The 21657-nt window shown below is 37.6% G+C and overlaps 2 protein-coding genes across 4 annotated transcripts in view; one reads left to right on the plus strand and one right to left on the minus strand.

Moving 5' to 3' along the window:
* LOC129725333 (serine/threonine-protein kinase NLK) overlaps positions 1–21657 on the minus strand; it is a 189027-nt gene that overhangs the window by 129609 nt on the left and 37761 nt on the right. The window lies entirely within an intron of this gene.
* On the plus strand, positions 719–2574 carry LOC129725334 (uncharacterized). Its single transcript, XM_055681014.1, has 3 exons — positions 719–1334; positions 1504–1928; positions 1995–2574. Exons 1-3 carry the CDS (start codon positions 1077–1079, stop codon positions 2107–2109), a joined length of 798 nt encoding a protein of 265 aa, XP_055536989.1. The 5' UTR covers positions 719–1076; the 3' UTR covers positions 2110–2574.

The raw sequence follows: 21657 nt of genomic DNA on the forward strand, positions 1-21657 counted from the left end.
GAAACATCAATATAACATATCAATCGAAAAACACGCAGTGTTATCTCCATAAATTCATAAGTGATTTGCTTTCACTAAATGTTGACTGATGCAAATTTGTTGGAAATTTTATGTACAATAAAATTTCGCTATAATTTTCAATGGACTTTTGAATTTTTAAACAAAATCTAAGCAAAAAATACCTATGGAAACCCTTCGTTTACAATGCCATAGTGAACGATGGGGATACTTACTACACTATTACAATCACTTTTTCGTTTTGAATAGTTTAGGCGTTTATGACAGGAAAAACGGTCAATGTTAACAGCAGAGGAAACATCACGATTTTCCGATCAAACGTTTAACACACAACAAACTTCCGCTGTCGAGAACACGAACTGATCAACTGGCAATCATGCATTACGCAACTTTCCAAATCGCTGTAATTCATTCAACTATTAGTCGAGTGCTTTGAACCTTGTTGGGCACGCCGCCATCACCTTTCGCTGGACATTGATTTGTTGTCAGAAAAAAAGACTAAAACCAATAAAAAAATCAACCACGAAAAACACTGTCCATGTATACCCGATCTAGTAATTTACCGACATATCTTTCGTCTGCGGTTGGGTAACCGTGGGTGGGTGGTAAACTATCGGAAAATTGTATGTGCACTCCCCACACAAACCCGAAGTGAAATGGAAAAAAGGGAAAAGAAAATTCGCGTCGATCGCGTTGAAAATGAAAAATGTGAAAATATGTTATGCCGCGTACAGCATGCGGGACAGACACAGCAGCATATACTGACACCCCATGCTTACTATACCCAAGGCTGGTGCTTCAGCATGCCAAGATTAAACAGAGCATTCAGTGTACTTTAAAAGGAGATGCATATCAATTGTTGGGGCCAGTATCAGTACGGATTGCAATCGATTAGCAGCGTACGCGGTGTAGTGAACAATTGACTATCGGGACAGCCGTCTAGTGAAAAGGATTATTTCCGAAGAAAATAGGTGCCAGTGTGCGTGATAGAAATATCTGAAACATTGTTGAAAGTGAACTTATATTGTCGACAAAAGTAGCTACTGCCACTTACAAAAATGATTAGAATGTCGAACCGGAGCACCGTGCTGGAATATCTGTTGCTTGCCTCATTCATCACCTCCACACTGTGCGCCTCGGCCGCTGGCTTTCGCGGCCAGACCCGTGTGGTCCCCAGCAATAAGAACGAAAACAGCTGGTTCAGTGGTGAGCTGAGTGTGCTGCAGAAGGTCCTCGATGACTGCCAGGATAAGCAAGAATTCACCGGTTGCCTGAAGGGTAAAGCCCTAACTGCCTTGTCGCGCGCAATTGACATGGTGAGTGCGATTTTCAGAACGTGAATAGAATAGTGTTGTGCATTATAATTGGTTGGGATCTGTGTGTAATTCGAATTAAAATTTAGGAAATATGTGCGGCTCTTGTATGTTACCAGAAAAATTAAGTTGGAGCTAACTACCACGAGTGTTGGTGCTGTTTATTTTTCAGGAATCGGTTCAATTACTTGACGGAGTGTCACTGATCAAACAGAAGGTTGCCGAAAATGATAGCATTCCACTGATAGGCGATGCTCGACTACTAAGCGGACTAAGCGAAATCGATCGCTCAATCCTAAGCAAACTGAACAAATTCTTCCAGACGCATTCGCTGCGTGTGGATATGCAGAGGCAGGAGGGAGCTGCTCGTGGCAATAATAAAAATAAGCATCACCGCTACCTGATCGCTGCTTTCCTAACTGCCATGGGAATTGCCGGTCCAATCGGTTTGAAGGTGCTCGCTGCTGTTGCCGGCAAAGCATTGGTAATTTCTAAGGTTGCTCTTACCATCGCCGGAATTATCGCCTTGAAGAAGATCTTCGCTCACGACCATCACGAGGAAACCAGCTTCCAGGTTCACGCTGGACATGATAACAGGTGAGGCTGGAAAATCTAGAAATCACGCTACTTCAAACTAATGCATCTTCATTTTTTATTATCTAGACGAACTGCGTACGTCGTTCGCAACCCAGCTAAGATGGCTGCCAGCGTCGATCCCTATCGGTATTACTATGAACAGCAGCAACAGCAACAACAACCACAATATGGCACCGTTTAAGCAGCATAATAATCATCACATAGTTAAATCGGTACGATACGCTCCCTTCGCTTGAGAAGGACACGAACAGCACATCTCCTGTAAATTAATATTTATTTTTAAATTATTGCAAGCATTAAATTATTGCTAGAGTTCTCTTTAGTAAGTAGGTGAAATCTAGTGCAGAGGCCGCGAAAAATATCTTTTGCAAGCAGGTTTTTCGATCCTGTTTGCGAATTTGTAAATTAAATCACAGAACCAATACAGCACATGATACCAAAAATTGAACCAAACACAATATTCACATTAAGGGACTCATAAAGTAAGAGGCAAAATAGTAAACTAGTAGACAGTAACATGAAAACACAATTAACAAACCCAAGACAGATTTTATTTGAAGACTAATATCGTTGATAAAAGTTGTTAGCAATTTGCAGTGTGACCTAACGAAATGTGAGGAAAATAAACGAAATAATACGAGTATAATTTCTTCTGTCGAGCTGTTTTGGTTTGTCAGAGCGTTAAACTGCTAACGAAGAGTGACTGCGCACATTAGCACAATTCCCTAGTAAATTAGTGTATGAACGAGAATTCGTTATCATATCGGGCTCATCTAGTCGAAAACAGGTTTTGATTCTATTTGTTTCAAAGTGCCAATTGATTATAAAAAATCAGTTCATATAAGACTCCATTTACAATGTTCATATACATGCGTGCTTAGTTGTTTAATAAATAATTTATTGAATTGTTTAGATCAAAGCCCACGGAACCGCGCTCACATACGATACCGCAACAATCATTCTCGGAAACTGAGAAACTGACCTGTTGGAAGAACCCGGATACGGTCGTTAGTTTTTGGGTGCGTTCGGAAGGTAAAAAAGACGAACGAAAAAAAATCGCAGCCCAGGCAACAAATAATAATTTTATAACATTTTTTCAACTTTTTTTTTTTTTGTAAGATTTGGACCACTGCGACCAATATTTTGATCTTTTGTGGTATTTTTTTTCTTTTTTTTTTTTTCAATTAAAGCGTGCTATAAAACTTTTTTTGTGGCTTGGGCAGCTCCCGTCGAAAGAGAAAAAAAGCCAGATTCTGATTTCGACTCCGTTGGGTGTCAATCTATAGTTTTACTCTATTTTCAGTAAAGACACGAAATTTTCATTGGTCCTAGTGTCAACTGCAGAGTATTTTGCTCCAAACTCAACGTTTTTGAAACGAATGTTTGAGACCAAGTTACGACCAACCAAGTTATATTGTCAATATTTTTCAGGAATCGGTTGTCATCAGATAACACCAGCAGTAAGTGTCGGTCGATTTTGACATATCAAATAGCTGAGACATATGGTAAACAAACCGCTTCAACTGGCTGTGGTTATTCTATTTTAAGAAACGGCGACTGAAGCGCATCGAGAGTTGAAAAAAAGTTTACAGAAGTGCTGTTCGAGGTGAAACGACGTGATTGGTTTCGTCTATTTGAAGACGATTATTTCGATGCTGACAACTTGATGAAAGGACAAAAAGCGTCGAAGAGGCTGAATTGGAAGAATTACTCGATGAAGCCATTTCCAGGCTATTGCATGCTTTGAGAAGTCAAAAACAAGAAAATTGGGTTCCTTATAATTTTAAGCCAAGGAACATTAGGCGTCGTTTTTTCGGCTGTGAACAATTGCTCCAGCGGCGGCAACTTGAAGAAAAGTAAGTCATGGGGGCTGCTCAGTGCTCAGTCATGCTTTTACTTCGGTGGCTTGACCGATTATGCACGTTTATAGTTAGCTATTATTATTATTATTTTTTTTTTTTCTTCATCTATAATTTATTTGACACGGCACAAATACAATTCAATGTTTAACGGCGCCAATTATATCTGGTAGCTTACTTTCTAAAGTATCTTAATAACTAAAAGCAAATTTTTTATCCTCGCTGCCGACTACGAGCTGAGACTAAATCTAACTTAAAGCTAGAATGTTTTGCATTAAAGCACTGGTTTGTTGTTTGATGGTTTTCCATTGCTATAGGTAAGCAGCATATTGAATATGTTCCGCTGCTGGGCCAAGATATTACGGACTGGCATATTGGGATGTCTTTCTCGGGCCTTGAGAGTATCGTGCGGGTCTGATTGCTGTTTTCGGATCCGGGGTCTTAACGTGTTCTTGTCGTTTGGTTGGATGTAGGCGGAAGGGGATAGGACTAAACTGGGGCGTGGATGGATTTCAGGAAAACGTATATAAGGGACATGTAGAATAGGTCACGGCTCGCCAAGACATCACGAACAGGAACAGCCGGCTGTCCACCCTCGGCCTGAAGGGAAACTATTAATTTAGACCTGGCGTCACGGTGTACAGGGCATGACCAAACAACGTGCTCTATGTCGTGATAACCTTCCCCACAGGCACAGACACCACTCTCTCCGAGCCCAACACGACGGAGATGCGCGTCAAATCTATAGTGATTGGACATAAGCCGGGACATCACGCAAATGAAATCCCGACCTACATCCAACCCCTTGAACCACGGGTTCGTCGACACCTTGGGGATTATGGAATGTAACCACCTTCCCAGTTCCCCTCTGGTCCAAGCATTTTGCCAACTGATGATCGTATTCTGACGTACAAATGCGAAAAATTCATTAAAGGCAATTCAGGTCTTTCAGGTCTTTCATAAATATCACTGTTTGTTGCGCCCACCTTAGCCAAAGAGTCCGCTTTCTCATTACCCGGTATCGAGCAGTGAGAAGAGACCCACGCTAAGGTAATCTGAGCAGATTTTTCGGATAAAGCACTCAGATGTTCCCGTATTTTCCCCAGGAAATACGGAGAGTGCTTAACATCTTTCATCGATCGGAGAGCCTCAATGGAACTGAGACTGTCCGTAAAGATGAAATAATGGTCCGTGGGCATTTTTTCGATAATCCTTAGGGTGTACTGAATTGCAGCTAATTCTGCGACGTAAACAGAAGCAGGATTATCGAGCTTATGAGAGACGGTTAAATTGTTATTGAAAATACCGAAGCCAGTGGACCCATCAAGAAGTGATCCGTCAGTGTAGAACATATTGTCGCAGTTGATGTTTCGATATTTATTGGAAAAAATGTTGGGGATCTGCTGCACGCGTAAATGATCCGGGATTCCACGAGTTTCTTCTATCATGGATGTTTCGAAAAACACAGTAGAATCAGAAGTATTTGATAAGTCGACACGATTTGGAATATTCGAAGAAGGGTTAATATTTTGGGACATGTGATTGAAATACAATGTCATAAAACGGGTTTGAGAATTAAGTTCGATTAACCTTTCAAAATTTTTAATCACGGGACGGTTCAAGACCTCACATTTGATAAGAATACGAGAAGACAGGCTCCAGAAGCGGTTTTTCAATGGTAGAACTCCAGCTAAGACCTCCAAACTCATCGTATGGGTCGATTGCATGCAACCCAAGGCGATACGCAAACAACGATATTGTATTCGCTCCAGTTTGATCAAATGTGTGTTTGCTGCGGAGCGAAAGCAGAAACACCCGTACTCAATAACAGACAATATCGTTGTTTGGTAAAGCCTTATAAGGTCTCCTGGATGGGCTCCCCACCATTGTCCGGTTATTGTACGAAGAAAATTCACTCTTTGTTGACATTTTTTCATCAGATACCTCACGTGACAAGCCCAGGTGCCTTTAGAGTCGAACCAGACACCGAGATATTTGTGTACCAAAGCCTGAGAAATCGTTTTACCCATTAATTGTGTTTGAAGCTGAGCAGGTTCATGCTTCCTATAAAAAACTACTATCTCAGTCTTCTCCGGAGAGAATTCGATACCTAACTGTAAAGCCCAAGCAGACAAATTGTCCAAGGTATCTTGCAATGGTCCTTGCAAATCGGCAGCTTTGGCTCCTGTAGCAGAGATTACACTGTCGTCTGCAAGTTGTCTTATCGTGCATGAATTTGCCAGACATTCGTCGATGTCATTTACATAAAAGTTGTAAAGAAGGGGGCTTAAACATGAGCCCTGGGGAAGACCCATGTAGCTAATGCGAAAAGTTGCCAAATCGCCGTGCGTAAAATGCATGTGCTTTTCGGACAACAAATTGTGCAAAAAATTGTTTAAAATTGGAGAAAATCCTTGACGGTGAAGTTTACCCGAAAGAATGTCAATAGAAACGGAATCAAAAGCCCCCTTAATGTCCAAGAACGCAGACGCCATTTGTTCTTTGCGAGCATACGCCAGCTGAATATCCGTTGAAAGCAACGCAAGACAATCATTTGTCCCTTTGGCACGGCGGAAGCCAAATATTAATATTATTATTATTATTATTATAATTATAGAAAAACAGCGAGAATTTAGTTGCGCACCTAATAGCAGGTGTCAAATTTTGGATTTTTTTCTGCTGTCGAAACATGATGAAAATCTCATTTATTTCTCATGAAGATAACCCTATTCTTTTTTTGCACGGGGGATGCGTTCCAAATTTGTACGGACCCGTGTAAAAAAGACGTTTTTGAGTTGCAAATATAACGAAGAAATTCGTCCTAAAATGTTTGAATCTCGTTTGATTATGATAGTGGTCAATCTAGAGACGTAACTGCAATATTTTAAATTTTGAGTATTTACACCAAAAATTGATCAAAAACTGATATATGATCACTCGTGGCCTAAAACGGAAAACGTGATTGAAGTGAGGTCGATATCGTGTACCGTTTTTGAGTAATCCGTAAGCAATCCGTGTAAAAAAGACAGTGCAAGGAGAGAATACGGTGTACATTATTTTCAACGACAAAAAATAAACGACATTTACTTACAGTTTTTTCCACTTGCCCTCTAATCTACCCCTCAGGCATATAAACAAATAGATTTAGTATATCGCTTTTCAGGAAGGATAAAACATTTTTCTGTAACTTTTCTTCAATAGCTGCATTCTCTTGAACCGCACACACTAACTAGTAAACACAATGCAGTGACGGGTAAACAGAAAACTTTCGCAAAACTGGAGCGTGTTACCAGTCCCAACAACTTCTCATCTCTCACCCCCATGCATACGAGAGCGCTTACACACCTACGGGCATTTGTTTCGACCTATCGTGTACTAAACGGGAATGTCGAGCTGGAAAAGCCTGAATGCTATTAATAACTTCTTGCCTTCTCACATAATTCAGGCCGTTTTTTTCCATTGTAAATGAAAATTAATTTTCGAGTTGAAGTTATAATAGGAACTCTCGCGATGCATCAACTGGTTTCGTCATACTCCCTCAAGTGTTTTTATGAGAGTTGATGTTATAGAAAATACATCCCGAAATGTGGACGGTACTTTATCGTGAAAACCACAGTTGTTTGTATGCTGTTTCGCTCGTCAACGTGAAAGCATTAGCGTCATCTTTCCTGGTTTTCCTTCTCTCCTCGGGGTGATACTCAGTAGGTTATACTTGGCCAACCGTTGCCGTGGTATTGATGATGGTGATGATGACGTTAATATTTACATTGCATGGAGTAGCAGCTGTTATCGCGGATAGAGGTCTAGCTAGCGTGAGTTTGTCTGCGAGTGACGAAAGGGCAGGGAAATTCTTGATGCTCCCACCGACAGCATAGAAGCGCACATACAACACACAGCTATTAGTGTTACGTGTTGTTCCGTGATGCTGCCAGAAGACCGAACAGATACTGATTACGGGCGGTATGTGTCGCCGCATCGTAACTGTCATGTCGAGGAAGAGATTTGAGAAGTGACGGTTTGTTGATGGCTTTGCGCAGATTAGTTATGCATCAGACCGGTGATGTTGTGGCTGTATTGGATAGCGCGAGAGGTCAGGAACAAATGGCTCGTTAAAGGCATTAACTGTTATGGAATCACTAAAAAAAACTCATGGTTAGGGTAGCAATGAAACTGAATTTTCGTGTTCTTCAACACGAGAGTATACCGGCTGCTGTTTCAACATTTATTTTAAGAAAGGTTCCACTTATTGCAAACCAATAACCGATAAACAATAAAACATTTAGCTATCAAACCTACAGTTGGAATGTTTTTTACGGTTTTACAATTTTCCGCCGCAAACGAACATACGAGGTAGTCAAAACGTCCAGGAAAAAATGGTTCTCGTATAATCATTGTGAAAGCTCCAAGCGATCCAGAAAACCCACTTCAAAAGCTCATTACGAATAAACGAGTTAGATGACCTCTAAAGACGAACGTGCTTTCAAACGTATTCTCAAACCTTTTCAATAGGGCATCCTTTGTCCTCTTCGCCTGTAGCTCCTTTCTCTCATCTGCCTTCACTACCGGGGCTCCATCGGCCATTCGAACCGGCCTAAGAGAACAATTTAATTCATTTTTTCTACGATTCGATTCCATCGGAATCATTATTCGAACTAAAATTAAAACACATCTCGCTTTCATAAGATGATAGTCAACAAAGGAGAGAATAAAATTGAAAGGATTCCCATCAAAACAAAACGAGTGTTTTAGCCAGTCAACGCAACCAAAATCGTGCGTGAATGTTTTGGATATTTAAATTCGATCTATGATACGAGTGTTACGTGAGACAAGATAAACATTGGCCATTTATAGAACAAGTCATAGCGAAGTATAGCCGCAAAGTGGCGAAAAATCCTCTTCCAGTCTATTGACTAAAAGTGTGTGAAAAAACGATGAAACGAATGAGCATGTGAAAAGAAATCTGTAACAGTTTAATCGTTAACTCGGAGAGTTCGATATTAAAGAAATAATTTCTTTACACCAATATGAAAATGTATTAGATTATGGATACCATTTCCTTATTAAATTTTTATGAGTCAAGCATTTATATCGTAACTTTATTCTCGAGTTCACTATTATTTGTAGCTGTGTGTGCATCAAGCTATAGAAGAGTTGAATGATTCATTCTTGCTTGGTTTAGGATGGCTGATGAAGTTACTTTAATAAAAAGAATTATCATCTAGCTGATTACTCATACTTGTTGGAACACGGCTTTGTTGTGTCATTCTTCGCACTTCTATCGAAACAGGAAATAAATTATACATTTTCAACATTTGTGATCAAAAATCGCATGGGTGTCCATTTGATGAACATTAAGAGAAAAAAATCAGCAGATATTAAACCATGAATTTTAGATGTTAAGAACCTCTAGCCTTAGATAATTCATAGGCGTCAGTGCCTATCAATTCGATTCAAAACAACCAAAAGTGTAAAGTCGGCTTGTTCTACTCTCGTCTATCATGTGTGTACACAGCTTAAGCTGTAAACACTATCAAATACACAGTTTTATTTTCGTATCGGTGCGTTCCGTGTAGGAGCAATGAACTATCGGACGCGGCAGCGCGTTTGTGTGGGTTTGGGAAGATGCTTTCGATACGGATAGAACGCAGGAAAATATATTATATAGGGCTTCTGCGGGAGAGACCTGATTTTATGACGTCGCTGAAATAATTAACTAAAGAATAGAAAGATAATTTTATGCGTTCTTTTCTTATAATTTACGAGCAGTTACGAGTTTCCGATTTAAGTTTCCTCCTCTATAAAATCACTACAGCCGAACCTCAACGAGGAACGCATTTAGGGAAACAATCAGTACATTGTCCTCCGATTTGAAGAAAAGCTTATCTTTTTTAATGATTAATACGAATGATACTATACAAATTGATTGCCATTTCAATCGGAGTCCATTTAGGGTTTGATTTATTGCAAGTATGGTAAGAATATTTTTTAAGATTAGAGTGCGATTTTACTGTGGATAAGTCTATGTGGGTTTATCGATTATCTAATGTATAGGGAATTATTTATTATTTGAGTTAATATTTTGTTAACCGTTATGTGCTCACAAAAAAAATCAACCTTACATGCCCGGGTACCTGGGTACCCACAAATTGAAATTATTGTAACTTTGACAATTTCAATCCGATTTCAACAGTTTTAGCACTAAAAAATTTAGCAATTTATCTACTTAAAAACCAGTGACAGCGGTACCCTGAAAAAAAATTTGCGTTTGTTCAGACGCACCATGTTTTCCATAGGTTTTCCTTTCAAAACTTATTAGATTTTGAATGTCGTCACTTATTTTTGTTCGTTATCATAAAATAAAACAAACAGCATCATTTCTTTAGAAAAGTGCACTTGATAGAATAAAAAATGCGAAAAGTTGAAAATAAACTGATGCATTCGTTTAGACGCACCTCAAGTCAACGTAGTAAAAGTTCAAATTTTCTGAGTCAATCAGTTGGCTAATGCCCTTTAGCTCCTCCCTTATTCCTAATAACTTCGAATACTCTTCTGGGCATTGAATTGACAAGGTTATGGAGAGTATTTACAGAGATTTGTTGCCAGCATGAACGTATGCATGATTTATGGTCGTTTACTATGTTGATCTGGCGTCCAGTGGCGTAAACTCTTGCAACCAATATACCCCAGAGGTTCTCAATCGGGTTGCAATTCGTGCTACATGCTGATGTCCCTTAAGCTGGAAGTACAAAGTCAGCAGAACAAAGAGTTAATAGCATGACAATTTAGTGCTCATTCGATGCTCATTTAATGCCATATCGCCGAATTTAATGCTCCATCATTTCTTTGAAAAATGTATTTGTTTGCTAGCTTAAGAAAATAGCTAGCAGACAATATACGAAAATAGAATTTTTAGTCACAAAACGGTTCTATAACGGTCAAAAACATTTAATGCTCATTTAATGCTCTTATAAAAACCTGATTTTCATGATAATTTTATTGATTTTGTATAAATTTTTCAAAAATATGACATTATATGAATAGCTTCAATTTTTTCAAACATTTTCCTCTGAAAACAATCAGAATCCTTTTGATACGATTAGATACCAATTAAATGCTCCCATATTCGAGCAGTTTCAATAACTTAGGTGCATTTTTCAATAAATATATTTTTTTTTAAATATTGTTCTGCTAGCTTAAGAAAAAAGTTAGCAGAACATTGGCCAGAAACAGCATTTTCAAGCAATAAACTGTTGTAGAATGGTCAAAATAATTTAATGCTCATTAAATGCTCTTAAAAACCTGATTTTCATGATAACTTTATTGATTTTGTATAAATTTTTCAAAAATATGATATTATATGAATAGCTTCAATTTTTTCGAACATTTTCCTCTGAAAACAATCAGAATCCTTTTGTAACGATTAGATACCAAATAAATGCTCCCATTTACAAGCAGTTTCAATAACTTAAAAAATCAAATTAAAATAAAATTAAAATTAAAATTAAATTTAAAAAATGTAATTTAATTTATTGAGATTTGTTTCAATTAGGACTTATCATTCGTAGGGAGTTAAACCTACTGATCAAAAATAAAAAAAATAATATAAACTGACGACTAACTCAATTCAAAACTTATTGACTAAAAAGAGAGCTCATCGTAGCAATTGAGGATTGCAACGATTTTTGTCGAAAATTGTTAATAATTTTATTTGACATAGCTTCATGTTTCAACACCAGTAAGTCTATGTTATTCGAGTGTACCAAACCAAGACGCTTCAAAATCATTTTCAGAATTTTATTCCGAACCTGTTATCTGTGCAAAAGAGTAAAAAAATGGGCGGTACAGCGGTACAGCTTGGAGAATTTTGTTTTGATTGTGAAATTGAACTTTGTTTACCTTGCCGTGCCTTAACAATTGCTAGACGGACTGGGCATTAATAAAAATTTGACATATGGTTGCCGTTACAATTCGCACAGCGAAAATTTTTACTCTCTTTCACAGGACATATAGCCTTTTTGTGAGAAGAGTCTCCACAAATGAGGCATTTTTGGTCCAAGTTACAGATTTTTGAACCATGGCCATAACGTTGGAAAATTCGCAATTGGGCTTTTCTCCTCCCCCAAACTTTCTATATAACTCCCACTTTACCTGAACATTATGGATGGCATGTGGTTTGTCAAAAAATTTCAAATTTTTAACCTCAGTGCGGTTAGTAAAGCAAAGCCTGGGTGCTACATTCCGATTCGGAAACTGACATTCTGTTTACTATACAAAGACTTCGCAGCCGACTGTTTTAGTGGTGCGGGGCTAGCGCTACGATCCTACAGACACTAACAGTCTCTCCCAAACCGAGACTCAAACTTACGACGACTGGCTTGTTAGGCTTGCATCGTACGACGAGACCATCTGGGAGATAAGTCCGGTTAAAATGAATTAAATAATTAACAAGGGAAATTCCAGCTCTCTGACTTTTCTCGCCTCATGATTTTCGTTTCATTAGATATGCCAATTAATTCTGTTGGGGTAAGTTTGATGATCGGTGGTTGAGCGGTGATGATGATTTCATCAACGGTTTGATCGCTGGTGAGACCTTTCAAGACAACCTCGACCGGCTTGGCGTTCTTGATGTCATAGGTTAAAAATTAGTATATCTTATCAGTTTAATACTGAACAAGACGATTATGGCCTTTAATTGACTCAGCTAATAAGCATTCGCCGCTGATAAGCATAAGCAGTTCATCAAACAAGTGATCAAATAGTACCCAACAAATCGAAAAAAGGGACCAACAATTGTTAGAAAATAGCCAGAGAAGTTATTGCTATTGAAAAGGATACGGAATAAGGGATTGGGCGATCTACAGGGAAAGATCAATCTTCAGGATCGATTCAGCTGAGCGGTCCCAGATCGATCCATCTAAAAAATCGGAGCTGCAGGATCGATCTCTGCTGAAACGATCTTTCAAAGCATTTTTTTGGGGCACTGTGAAATTCACTGAACCAAGCGCCATTTTTTTTAATTGAGTTAAGTATTAACACCAGTGTAGGGGTATTGGGGGTTAGCCCGGCCCCCTAAGGAAAATGATTCTTTAGTAGCACTTGATGGCGAATATTGTTGAATTTATTTCACAGAATCATTGCTTAGATTGTTTTCTACAAGATATGAAGGTTTTCAGTACTTTCAAACTGTTATTTTACAAGTAATAGTGAAGTTTTGAAACTAAGATAAAAATGACGTTTAGCAATCGGTGCGGGTGGAACCGGCACCCCTTGGGGGTAACTACGGCACCTAAGTTTGTTCATGAATTAACTCGAATTAACTGAACCAATTTTAATTCGGAAACCACCGAATGAGAAATCTTACATTTCTGTATGTTACTGTTGAATTTGGTTGTTGTCGGTTAACTGGTTCTGGGCAGATTACCGGAACAAGTTCCGGTGAACATTATGTATAAACAATGAAAGAATTTGATACTCGGCAAGCCTATCATGTGGTACTCTAAATCATTATTAACTAATTTCATTGAAACCAGGATCACATTGACCACACCGGAGCATATTTCAAATACCACCGGAAAAGCCGTCAGTTTTGTGACTTGATTCAGTACATTTGGCACCTCTAATAACCCTTGGAATCATTCATAAATCACAGAAGAGCTTGAGTGCATGGTTCTAAGTCGATTAATTAATTTATTTATCAGCGAGATATCGGTAATAGATGAGAAATATGTGTCAGTAACATCCAACTAGCCTCAGACCATGTCGGGCTTACCCCACTCACTGGGTGACGGTGTTACCCCGACAGCACACATTTTTTTAAAAAGAGTATTTCTACAAATTTATCGCTCCAATTTACCTCAGATCGAATTCCTGTGATTGCTAACAATACAGACAATAAATTGCAGAGCAACGAAAAATTATTTTAGTCTTTTCAAATGAATGAAAGCTTAAGTTCCACTCACAAAAAATTACATCCGTTCACGCATCAGCTGCAGTAGCGTATGTTTTGTCTATTATTTTGACGTTTGACGTTTCACGGTGGCTTCGATGTGTCTTAAAATATCTAAAATATTAAATACCAACACTTCACATATTCCAAAACACAGTTAATTAGCGTTTTCTAGTAAAATCCTAGGGGTGACGGTCTTACCCTCAGTGCCGGGCTTACCCCCAGTACCCCTACGTGAGAATGAATAATCTATCATACATGAAGAACAGAAATCATTTAAGTAGTTCACAATGATATGGCCTCACCTCCAGTCACTGACGGACGAGCAAAATGTTGTATTAGAGAATGCGAGTGAAACATGTTTGGTGACAGCTGAGTCGAACAGTTTCGCAGACCAGCTTGTCCAAATCCAGCCATCTGCAATATCAAAATTGGTCAGGCGAGTAACTCGCCGCTCGCCTCGTTTTCTGTAATAAGCCCCAATTACAAAAAATCCCTAGAACATTGAACACCGATGACTCGAAATCATGTTTTTGGAGATTGGTTCGATCTGGTTGTACTCCGATCATTTCATTATTGCTAGTCCATCACCAGTTGCATTATGGGCAGGAATGAAATGGACTATATGGAGGCATGATGATGTCATAATCGCACGCAACCATTCAAAAGCCGATAAGACAATATTAGAAATGGTACACGATACCTGACAATCACTCAAAATTGCATAAAAAAAAGTTCTGCACGCTGAAAAATAATTTTTTTAAAAGATCGAAAAAAAAACAAATCAAAAAATAAACGATCTTTCTAACTTTTTCAGGTCAACAGAATTGATCTGAAAATCAAAAAACAGGATGGAAATCAAATTTTTATCTTATTATCGAAAATTTAGAAAAAATCAATAAAATTATCATTTAATGAAAAATGCACCTAAGTTATTGAAACTGCTCGCATATGGAAGCATTCAATACGTATCTAATCGTATCAAAAGGTTTCTGATTGTTTTCAGAGGGAAATGTTTGAAAAAATTGAAGCAATTTATGTATAATCATAATATTATATTATTGAAAAATTTATACAAAATCAATAAAATTATCATAAAAATCAGGTTTTTTCAAGAGCATTTAATGAGCATTAAATTATTATGACCATTCTACAACAGTTTTTTGCTTAAAAATGCTGTTTCTGGCCAATGTTCTGCTAACTTTTTTCTTAAGCTAGCAGAACAATATTTTTGAAAAAAATATATTCAATGAAAAATGCACCTAAGTTATTGAAACTGCTCGCATATGGGAGCATTTAATTGGTATCTAATCGTATCAAAAGGATTCTGATTGTTTTCAGAGGAAAATGTTTGAAAAAATTGAAGCTATTCATGTATTATCATATTATTATAATATTATTGAAAAATTTATGCAACATCAAAGAAATTATCATAAAATCAGTTTTTTTCAAAAGCATTTAATGAGCATTAAATTATTTTGACCATTCTACAACAGTTTTTTGCTTGAAAATGCTGTTTCTGGCCAATGTTCTGCTAACTTTTTTCTTAAGCTAGCAGAACAATATTTTTAAAAAATGTATATTTAATGAAAAATGCACATATGTTATTGGAACTGCTCGCATATGGGAGCATTTAATTGGTATCTAATCGTATCAAAAAGATTTTGACTGTTTTCAGAGGAAAATGTTCGAAAAAATTGAAGCTATTCATATATTATCATATTTTTGAAAAATTTATAAAAAATCAATAAAATTATCATAAAAATCAGTTTTTTTTCAAGAGCATTAAATGAGCATTAAATTATTATGACCATTCTACAACAGTTTATTGCTCAAAAATGCTGTTTCTGGCCAACGTTCTGCTAACTTTTTTCTTAAGCTAGCAGAACAATATTTTTGAAAAAAATACATTTAATGAAAAATGCACCTGAGTTATTGAAACTGCTCGCATATGGGAGCATTTAATTGGTATCTAATCGTATCAAAACGATTCTGATTGTTTTCAGAGGAAAATGTTTAAAAAAATTGAAGCTATTTATGTATTATCATATTATTATAATATTATTGAAAAATTTATACAAAATCAATAAAATTATCATGAAAATCAAGTTTTTTCAAGAGCATTAAATGTTTTTGACCGTTATAGAACCGTTTTGTGACCAAAAATGCTATTTTCGTATATTGTCTGCTAGCTATTTTCTTTAGCTAGCAAACAAATGCAATTTTCAAAGAAACGATGGAGCATTAAATTCGCCGATATGGCATTATATGAGCATCGAACGAGCACATAATTTTCATGCTATTAACTCTTTGTTCTGCTGACTTTGTACTATCAGCTTAAGGGACATTACATGGTGACCAAATAAGTACGGTGATGTCATTTTCAGGAAACCAGGCATTGGTTCGTCGGGAAATATGAATAGGAATATAATCCTCCAAGTATGGAACCAAAACGTCTTCCTGGAGCTCACACTAGTTGCTGGAATTCATTTTGGTGGTGATCCAGCAGATAGGAAGCTTTTCGTCATAAGAAAATCTTCCCCATACCATAACCGTTCCTTCACCAAAATTTCACTTAGATCGAGTGACATTAAATTCCGCCAAATCGTACTCGTATAGTGATAACAATTAGTGACATCTGAAAGCTCATTAAAAGGCAACTTCTGATAACATTTGTTTTTACACGCAAAACTTTTCCTTATTACTTTAGAAGCAATAGCGCAAAATTGCCTTTTGGGTAACAAACCTATTACTTTAGAGGCAATAAAATTCTTCCCCAGTCAAGTAACAACACATCCTGCCATATATTTAGCACGTGTTACGGGAGTACGACTATCTAATAATGGTCGTTTCAACCACATGCAAGATTTTTTCTGTCGAAAACTGCTCCCTTTCCATCTCAAGCAAAAAAAAAATCACACACCGTCGCATATGTTGCACATGTTACAAATTTCTTCAATCTCCAATTCATCCGGTGTGCGTGTATAAGTTCGCATACGGAGTAGAGAAAAAATATGACAAGAGCTGCCAAGCAGCCTTTTTCCCGTCATAGAGTATGCAAACGTTGATGATTTCAAAGACTTGAAATGCGTCTTGAAATGACATCACGATCTGTAAACTGCGTTAGAGAAAAACAAAAACATTCGCTTTCCTGCAAGATATCTAAAACACATACTCATTGGCTCATGGAAACTCATTTGCACCTGTTTGAAAATACTCGTGCCTAACCAAACAATATTCGCAACTTCGGCAACTCTGGTCAGACAGTATTACATATTTTCATTTCAAGTGAACACTGGGGGACGAAACGAAAGTGTTTATAATTAGACATTTGAGGTTGACGGTTGAGATTCTGATTAAGTGTGGATGAAGGGGACAAAAATGAACCTGATCGTCGCATCAATACAAATGCAGCGAGTGAAGTCTTGCTAACACATGCATTACGGTGCTTGGCTGTATGTTCTCCTCCAGAAACACATACAAACGTGTGGCCGTCATGATTTTTATTACTTTTTGTTTGTTACTCTTTGTGTATAATGCGCAGTCATAAGACACAATAAAAAATAAAAAATTGCCCTAAAGTAATAAAATGCTCCCCGTTTGCGTTGGGTGTATATAATAACAGAGGATTAAATAGGGGGGACTTGATTTTTTCTACCCCTTACATGCCCGACGGGGTACCCGGGTACCCACAAATTGAAATTCTTGTAACTTTGACATTTTTCATCCGACTTCGATACTTTTAGCACAGCTTGCAAAAGTAATTCTATTTATTTATTTATTCAAATTAATTTTACTGACAAAAGTCTGATGAAATACTGCACGGTCCAAATTATAAAAGCGAGTTATTATTTAGTCTTCGTTTAAACATAAGTTCCAAAATTCGAACAAATTTTCTACTACAGAGAATACTGGCAGTTAGAGGTTCATTGCACTCACAGGTAGTACGATGGAAGTTTAAAGCCCTGTGATCTTGGGGGATCGATTTCGTTGTTATTTATCTTGGCGATAAATACAGGTGAATTTTTCTTCGTTGTTCTAGTGTATCTAGACCGAGTAGACGACAGCGATTGGGATACGGCAGAAGATTTACGGGATCCCGCCAAGGTAGATCTTTTAGCGCAAATCGTAGACATCTTTTCTGCACACGTTCGATGCGTAAATTCCACACTAACTGATGAGTGCACCAAATTAAAGATTTTTGAAATCTCGAGCAATTTTTTTGATGAATCCAAGTTGCGGTGATGTTTTCGAGATAACAGCCGAATGATGCTGATTAAAGGTGAGCTTTGATCACTTGAATAGAATACCAAGGTCAATGACTTGGTCTACTCTTCTAAGGGTATGCCCATCGATTCGGTAACTTAAACCTATTGGACTGCTTCTTCGGCGAAAGGTCATAGCTTGATATTTAGAAACACTAAGGACAAGCCTATTTCGTCGACACCAACAGCGCTTGATAACGTTTGCAGTCATCAATAAATTGAACTACTAAATAAAATTATAAATCATCAGCATACACTAATTTGCAGCTGGCTCCAAGTGGCAATACGATGTCGTTGAAAACAACTGAGAGCCTAAATTGCTGCCCTGAGGAACACCGGTAACGTTGGTGAACTGGGACGAAAAACTGGAATCAATTTGCATACAAAGAGTTCTATTGCACAAATAAGAACTAAGCCATTCCGTTAGTTTTCGAGGAGCACCAAGCCGTTTCGAAAAAGTATCTTGTGGACAATACGATCAAATGCTGCTCCCAAATCAGTGTATATAACATCAACTTGCGCCTTTTTGATCGGGGGAAATATAGCACTTTGTTCGTGCAAGAATAAAGTTACCTACAACTATTTCAAATAACTTTGAAGCAGCAGAAAGGCTTGTAATGCCACGATAGTTCCTTACATTCTTACGGTCTCCATCTTTGAAAACAGGAAACATATATGCTTCCTTATCGCCAAAAATTTAGCTTGTTAAAACGATCTAATAAAAATACGGAATAGGGGTTCTACTGAAGCACAGTGGGCAAAAACTGTAACTGGTATACTATCTAAACCAGGACAGCACGATTGCTTCCATTTTTTACTTGCGGCCAATATCATATCGGGAGTAATTTCGAATGTACATAGATCCACCAAATCGACAGGAACATCTACTAAAGCGATATCAGCTTCTGGATCAGAAGCAATATTGTCGGTGATAACAGAAACAAAAAAATTTGCAAACAGCTCACATGGCTCCATAGTAGATTTGAATTCAGTTTCGTCAAGAAGAACACTCGAGGGGATGGCAGAACGTCTTCGTTTCGAATTCACGAACGTTTAGGATTCCTGCGTAGGTCAATTTGGACTCGCATAACATAGATTTTGTACAGTCCCGCATTAAGTTGACGATCGCATCATTCGATCGTTCAAAATTATTTTTGGAATACATAAGTTACTGAATTTTTAGAAATGTATCGAAATTGAATGAAAATTGTCAAAGTTACAAGAATTTCCATTTGTGGGTACCCTGAAACCCTGTCGAGCATGTGAGGGGTAAAAAATTTAAGTCCCCACAATTTACCCCTCTTGTTACTATATAAAAACTAAGGTTATCAAAAGTTGCCTTTTAAAAAGATTTAAAATTTCACTGATTGTTATCACTGCAGTGCAGTTTGCTGCAGTGAACTATGAAATTTCATCTTGTGAAACCTAAAAAAGGGGCTCGAGTACCCCGTCGAGCACATAACGGTTTGTAGCTTAGAGCACTTTAAGAAAATTAAATTTAGGACCCAATAACGATGCCGGCTACGTTAAAGTGCTGCCTATTCAGGCAAACTGTAAACTCCGAGGGTGGAGAACGAAGCTTGGATATTCAATTTTAAAGCTGGATCTCAAAAATTGCTGGTCTCTTTAATGTCTGAAGAGTCTCTCGGCATCCGGCCACTCTAAGATGAACTAGCTAGCTAGCTAGCTAATTGTTTCACAATTAATAATTTTTTTATTGAACATATATAAAAATATTTGTATTTTCTCTGACAGCCAAGCAGCGCTGAACGCATTTGATGCTTATAAATGTACATCCAAGATTGTCTGGGTATGTATTCTCACATTGCGACAGCTATGTCAAACAAACTCAGTAAATTTGTATTGGGTTCCAGGACATTGTGGCATTGGTGGGAATGAAAAGGCAGACGAACTAGCGAAACAAGGATCTAACTCACAGTTTATCGGCCCAGAACCTTTCGGCGGTATATTAAACTGTGCAGTGAAAACGGAGCTTAAACGCTGGTAGGAACAAAAGGTGATAACCAATTGGTTGGTATCAAATAGTGTTCCCAATCTAAAAGATTCATAACACCAAACGAGAATCATTCGGAAAAGATCCTAGAGCTCAACAAAAGATTCTTCGTACATACGTCGGCCTAGTAACGGGGCACTGTTCGAGTAGATATCATTTAAAAAACATTGGCCGGGTGCAGGATGATATCTGTCGCTTTTGTAAAATGGAAAGCGAGACATCGGAACATCTGCTGTGCAGTTGTGGTGCATTATTTAAACGCAGATCAGTTTACAGCCCAAAGCCCAAAGAGATGTCCCTTAAGCTGGAAGTACAAAGTCAGCAGAACAAAGAGTTAATAGCATGAAAATTTAGTGCTCATTCGATGCTCATTTAATGCCATATCGCCGAATTCAATGCTCCATCATTTCTTTGAAAAATGCACTTGTTTGCTAGCTTAACAAAATAGCTAGCAGACAGTATACGAAAATAGCATTTTTAGTAACAAAACAGTTCTATAACGGTCAAAAACATTTAATGCTCATTTAATGTTCTTGAAAAAACCTGATGATCATGATAATTTCATTGATTCTGTATAAATTTTTCAATAGTATGATAATAATATGATAATACATGAATAGCTTCAATTTTTTCAAACATTTTCCTCTAAAAACACTCAGAATCCTCTTGATACGATTCAATACCAATTAAATGCTTCCATATGCGAGCAGTTTCAATAGCTTAGGTGCATTTTTTCAATAAATATATTTTTTTCAAAAATATTGTTCTGCTAACTTAAGAAAAATGTTAGCAGAGCAATGGCCAGAAACAGCATTTTCAAGCAATAAACTGTTGTAGAATGGTCATAATAATTTAATGCTCATTAAATGCTTTTGAAAAGAACCTGATTTTCATGATAATTTTATTGATTTTGTATAAATTTTTCAATAATATGATGATACATGAATAATAAAGAACTTAAGTTAATGTTTGTGTACATGTAGCAAAATCAGCCACGCGACGCCTCTGGTGACGCGGCAAGGCTCGTAGGCCAAAAACACACCGGCGCGACCCACGCCACGGAGTAGTAGAGCTGTATATTAACCCGCGGCAGGACACGCCAGTGTGTTTTCGGCCTACGAGCCTTGTCGCGTCACCTGAGGCGTCGCGAGGCTGATTTTGCTACATGTAACAAACATTAACTTAAGTTCTTTTTCCGTAAATTAAAGAAGAAAATCAAACAAAAGCGTTCCATACTTTGAATTAAAAGGCCTCGCTAGCATGCTCACTTGTTTTTTTTTTAATTATTATTATTCTTCGATAATTGCATGAGTTTGGATATTAGGTAACAGAGTACCTGTGCAGTGCACATGTTGCACAGGTGGACCCTACGCAACTACGCGCAGAGATGCCAGATGTTTTTGAAAAATGTCTGCAACTGCTCGAAAAACCGGAAAAATCTGCTTGAAATCTGAAAGAAAAACTATCCGTGATTGGAAAAAATTTCGCTCGCGCCGGCAAAAATCTGCACACATTTTGAAAAAATCTGCGCAAATATAAGGAGACTCTGACAAAAATCTGCAGAAACTATGGAAAACCTGCAAATATCTGTGAAGCAATAAAAATCTACACACAGACACTAAAAATCTGCGTTTTGCAGACAAAT

The sequence above is a fragment of the Wyeomyia smithii genome, chromosome 2 (genome assembly GCF_029784165.1).
Source record: "Wyeomyia smithii strain HCP4-BCI-WySm-NY-G18 chromosome 2, ASM2978416v1, whole genome shotgun sequence".
NCBI lineage: Eukaryota > Metazoa > Arthropoda > Insecta > Diptera > Culicidae > Wyeomyia > Wyeomyia smithii.

Coding starts and splice junctions, on each gene's coding strand:
- LOC129725334 (XM_055681014.1), top strand. CDS start 1,077: ATGATTAGAATGTCGAACCGGAGCACCGTGCTGGAATATCTGTTGCTT. Junction 1,335..1,503: donor TGTCGCGCGCAATTGACATG/GTGAGTGCGATT, acceptor TTTATTTTTCAG/GAATCGGTTCAATTACTTGA. Junction 1,929..1,994: donor CACGCTGGACATGATAACAG/GTGAGGCTGGAA, acceptor TTTATTATCTAG/ACGAACTGCGTACGTCGTTC.